Raw genomic sequence first — 5391 nt, 5'->3', positions numbered from 1 at the left:
CAATCGGAGACAGAAAAACAAGGTCGTGAGGAGGGAGGCAGGCTACTAGATCGAGTGTCAAGGAAGCTAGCTCTGATACCGATTGTTGGAATTAGGGTTAGGGTTGCAACAATGCACACACACACACGATAGAGAAGCTTGAGAGCACATAAACTCACTAGATTATAATCTGGCAGAGTACAGGAAGATTCGGTTCGGTCAGAGAACCGTTTCAAGCATTTATTGCAACACCCACCTGTTGGTGATGTGACCCCTCCAATCACTGTGAGGGTCCCTCCGGCCCCCTCGGTTTGGCGGCCGATACCCCGCCGAGACTTCCCCTTGTTCTCAGTTTCCAGTGAGGCCAGCTCCTAGCACCCTCCCTCTCAGATGGATCACTCCCATCTTCTCCCATCTCCCTCTTCTCCACCTTCCCACCCCCCTCCACCTCCTTCCCCCCCCCCCCCCCCCCCCCCCCCCCCCCCCCCCTCTCCCCTCCCCCCCCCTCCCTTTGCCCTCCTCATCCTCCATCCTTGCCTCCGACTCTTCCCGTAGCAGTCCCCTCTTCCCCATCCTCTTCCTTTGAGCCACTCTCCCCCCTCCCTCCGCCTCTGAACTGCCCCCCCCCCCCCCCCCCCCCCCCCCCCCCCCCCCCCCCCCCCCCCGTCTTCTTCCCTCTTCCTTTGAGCCACACTCCCCCCTCCCTCCGCCTCTCTTGAGCACCCCCACCGCCCTCCTGTAGTGCCTGACCCAGGGTAGCCTGCGAGCTCCGTCCACTGCTTGATTCATCGATTCTCGGAGTCAGTAGAGATGGCCATCATCGCTTCCCCGATGAGGGCTCTCCTGCCAGAGTCCCCAGGTCGGCCCCCAGGATCTTGGGACTACCTGTGGATTACAATTTCTTCCGATGTCTTCCAATGGAAGGAACTGCTATTTTTTAGGAGACGATGGCTCCCATTCGGATTTGTGTGGTGTTTCATCATTCCAGACCTTCTACGTTACAAATTGGCATGATGATCCTCTCCTTCCCCTTGAGCGAAACCCTGGGGACGGAGTGGAATTCGGAGTTGGTGGCTGCCACCATCCAGAGGCAGGTAGTAAAGCTCTCACACCATCTTCATGATCTTTGCGTCAGCGACGTTCTTACCCACCTCTGCCCCTGGCTAGGATGGAGCTGGGAGGCTCAGGCCTTAGAGATCAGGAAGGGGAGGTGTCCTCCAGCCTGGCGGTGCTGCTCCTTGTGTTCCTTCATATCTCAGTTGCAGTTTCCCTCCCCCCTCTTACAGATACCTCCATTGTGATCAGTGGAGTTCAGAGTATGCCTATTCTCGCGCTCAGCTAGAGTGGCGACACTTGGAGGACAGGATCCGCACCCACTTGGCGCACCTTCGCCCCAAGACTGATTGCAATTATTTCCCACCCAAACCCATGCCCAAGACTCTTCGAGTGGAGGGCAGTTCCGATAGTTCTGCCTTCCACAGAGATTGATATGCGGATAGTATCATGGAACATTCAGGCTTTAGAGGGGCCTCAGTGCTTTCAGAGGCAAGGCGTCCTCAAGCTTATGCATTCCCCTATGGCTGGCATTCTAACCCGTTACCTCCTTAACTAGGTGATGGGTGCGCCTAGCATGGAGTTTGTGGAGGGCCGCCCCTTGGGGGAGGAGGAGAAGAAGAAGATATATTAACATCTTGCAAAAGACCCAACGGGTCTATGAGACAAAAGGTGTACAATGTGTCCAAGGAACCTCATCATGTAAAAAAAAGACAACATAACAAAACTAACACTAATCCCGAGGTAAATGTAGATATGTACCAAAAAGATACAAAGTGCATACAATTAGTAAGGGTAGATGCCTAGAAGGTTCACTGAATGTTATTAGAACCTGAGCCAGTAGTGGTAACCCAGAAAAACATCATGAAGCACTAGTAAGCTTTGGTAGTTTTGTCACGATGCTGAAAGGTTTTGCCTAGATTGTATGATTTCTTGCATTCTGACTGAGTTTGTGTTTTTATGACAGGCTCAATCTCGAGACTTTGAGGAATTCCAGATCCGCATTGCATATTCAAGAAATGATGGTCTCTTTTTCAAAAATTTGTACAGGTCCCCAAGAGGTTTGAGTTATCGGACAAATCTATCAAAGGACAAGCTTGAAGAAGTACACTATCTCTTTTACATGTGTTCAGAGCGTGCTTATAGCTACTGTGTGTGTTGGTGCGCGCTACACACGCCCACGCCCATGCCCATGCCCCCAACACACCCACCCCCCACACACACCTACCTCCCTCTTCTTTTTGTATATGCACATACGTATGCACACCTACCTCCCTCTTATTTTTGTACACGCACATACGTACATCGTTTTTTTGTTTGTGTAGTTACTTGGCCATTGATATTATATTTAGAAAAGTTCAACTTTTTTGATGTCCTCATTTTCTGGTATGTTTTGTTTTGTTTTATGTTATTGTAAAAGTTCTTTGCTACCAATCCTGTGCCCACCCTCGGACACTTGTGTGGGGTATCTAACTGCCCAAAACAGGCCCAAATACTTCTGAAGAGGTGGCTCTTCGGATGGGCAGGTGGAGGCTGCCCTCTCATGATTTGAAACTGCTGAAATCGTATCGGCAGTGGCATGTGTCAGTCACAGGAGGCCAGCCAACTTTCTTCTGATCACATGTGCTCTTTTGGACTCACAACTCCATTGTCCTTGATTGTCCCTCATGCTCAAAGATATGTAAGGATGGAGATTCTCTGGGATGATTGCAACGACGTTGTAAAAGAAGATTGAGGACCATAGGTGACTGGCCTGACATGGGGCTTGTGCTGCAATGCAAACAATGCTAGCGCATATGCACTCAGATGCATACCAAGCTTTGGGACCAGGGACGGACTTACAGTCCTTATGCATGTTCTGCTTTATGTTCTATAGTCGTGCGCCTTTGTGGTAAGTTTCTTTGAATTAAGTGTAGGTAAGTAAAAAGCTGATTCCGGATCCTGGGTGCAGGGGTGGTTGTGTCAAGGACTCTTGGCTACTGTCACCTGGTGCGTAGTCTCACTCTAGAAGGTGGCCTCAGAGCTTCTGTCAGGAAAGTCTAGTGGTGGCCCCCGCGGGCATGGAAACATCATGAGAAGATCTAGGACTGGCCTACTGCCTTGTTCCTTGTGGTGCTGTACCCTGGTCTGTGATAGTGTCCATGTCTTTGATCGAGGAACTAAATGAACTGTGCCTCAGTGTGTTCTCTGGGAATGTATCTTCTCTGCTAGAAGTTGGAAATCTGCTGAAAAATGGAGCTCCTGAGAGTTTGTTCATATGAGTCTTTTTGGGCACCGTGGACTACTACTACTGGCTTTGGAAGATGGACCACAAATGGACTTTAAGTAGGCAAGGTTGGCCCCTACATTCTGGTTGTCCGGCAGTCCCAGCAATGCAACCAACCGTTTAGGCTCCTAACTGGACACCCTGGTGCGGATCTCATCTGAGTGCCCTGCTAGGGGCTTTTCGGAATGAGTCGAGAGGTGGTTATCTTATCAAACTGTGGATTTTCTCTTCTCGTGCTGGTCTTTGTGTGATTCTTTGCTTCATGTCTCATAGCTAGCCTTTTCTTTGTGCATTCCCTCTTTTCTTTGTGATATATCCATATGAAGGCTTTTGATCTCCTCTTCCTAATCTTGAATTAGCCCCCAAACAACCGTATGACATCACCATGCATCAGGTAAACTGTTAGGAAGATTGATGCATGTGACCACACTCAATGCATCTAAAAAGGGCAAGGTTTTCCATATTAGTTGGCCCCAAGGATGTGGGGGGACTTTGATCTGACAATGGCGATTCTCTTTTCTTTTTTTAATTTGAAGCTTTTTATTTTGTGTTTTTTTTTCAATGGATAACTCTAGTAAGCGTAGCTCATTTTATTACTTTGCCATGAAACGGGTTAGAAATTATGTCCTTGACTACAATGTGCAGAAAGTAGCAGTAGTTTCAACCGACTCAGGAAAGGACTTGAGTGCAAGCTATAAACAATTATTGTACGGAGGGCTCTCTCTAGTGATGGTCTCTTTTATATGGAGCTCAAGTTCAGGTAAAATCATGTATTCCTTAGCAAATATGCTATCGCCATGGGCTTTGTAAGTCTTTTCTTAGATCTTAAAATGTTGTTTGGTGTAGAAATTATAACTAGGGGTAGCATGTTATATTGGGCATGCATCTCACTTGTATGGGGCTCACCATTTTAAAACTCTGTGTATCACGTGCATTCATAGGGTATCTATAAATCTCTGTACGTGCATTCATAGGGTATCTATAAATCTCTGTATCTGTGTGATTCCTTTTAATGACCCCTCATCTACAGGACACTCCAAAAAACAAGGAAGATTTACCAAACACACCCAAGGTGGATACCAATGAGAGTGAGGAGAATGCTAGTATTTGTTGATGAGACTAGTGATAGTGAGGAGAAAGCTAGTATTTGTTGATGAGACTAGTGAGAGTGAGGACAATGCTAGTATGCCAAAACAAGCTTTGCCTAGAGCCTATGCTCTGATACCATGTAAAAATATATAATCAGCTGATGGTGGGCAGGCCCAGGTTTCAACTGTGGCAGCTTAAATTAGGACAAACCCATGTAAGTTTACTCCTGTAAGTTTTTGCGAATTTTGAACTTTTAAAAACCTCTCCTGCTAGACCTGGGGTAGGCTGATGTAACTTAGATAAATTTTGTCAATCGATATAAGCCTGATTCTGTTTAAGATTTTAATTAAGTGTTTTTTTTAACAGCTTTTATGGCGGGAACATGCATACGTGCCTCGAAGCTGGCATCATATGGAGTCATTTTTTCTCTTTTACTTGCTCAACTGGCATATGTCAAAGTGATTGCAGGAGAACAAGATAATTTGGAACAGGGGGAGGATTAGCTAAAGTAAACACGTTTAACAATTATATGTGCTCTGTATAGAATTTGCAAGTGTACATATTATTAAGATTATTGGGGTTTAATGATCATAAGAAGGTAAGTTGATTTTTGGTCTTTGCTGCCACCCACCAGCCTTTTTGTGCAGTCATTAGGGAGGAAGGGATGGTTACCGAATTATGAAAATAAAGGGTCGGTCTTTGTCCGTAAGTGTTCTTGTATTCTTTTAATGGAACATCTTAAGGATGTGTTGTGAGGTTGCTCCTAGATAGTGTGCATTATATGCATTCTTGATGTACACAAACCTACGGATGAACACTTTTGAAGCCCAACTATGGCACCTTTGATTGTAAGTTATGTTATGTCAACAACGTACCAGCTTGGTTACTCTTCTTTTGACATACATTCCAATTCAAAAAATATGCAAGAGTCTCCAAGAAGAGCCCCCAATCCTTGAAGGCCTTTATCTAAAAATATGGAGGATACTATTGAACGCCATAAAAGC

General features: G+C 46.3%; 1 protein-coding gene across 3 annotated transcripts in view; it reads left to right on the top strand.

Annotated features, from left to right (window-relative positions):
- Positions 1-5093, top strand: part of LOC147635058 (uncharacterized) — a 37218-nt gene extending 32125 nt beyond the window's left edge. For 2 of the 3 annotated variants that reach the window (XM_086804317.1, XM_086804318.1), the window contains exons 4-6: positions 2000-2137; positions 3944-4058; positions 4754-5093. In XM_086804317.1, the coding sequence (XP_086660443.1) occupies positions 2000-2137; positions 3944-4058; positions 4754-4890 (390 nt within the window). In that variant the 3' untranslated portion in view covers positions 4891-5093. Of the gene's footprint in view, positions 1-1999; positions 2138-3943; positions 4059-4328; positions 4732-4753 lie in introns of those variants that run through there. The other variant, XM_086804319.1, reaches the window with a different exon arrangement.
- Positions 5094-5391: the final 298 nt, after the last annotated feature.

This window comes from Cibotium barometz, chromosome 10, assembly GCF_041138505.1.
Source record: "Cibotium barometz isolate CiBa-2024 chromosome 10, ASM4113850v1, whole genome shotgun sequence".
Lineage (NCBI taxonomy): Eukaryota > Viridiplantae > Streptophyta > Polypodiopsida > Cyatheales > Cibotiaceae > Cibotium > Cibotium barometz.
The sequence above is the reverse complement of the archived record's forward strand: the minus strand, read 5'-3'. Positions and strand labels throughout refer to the sequence as shown.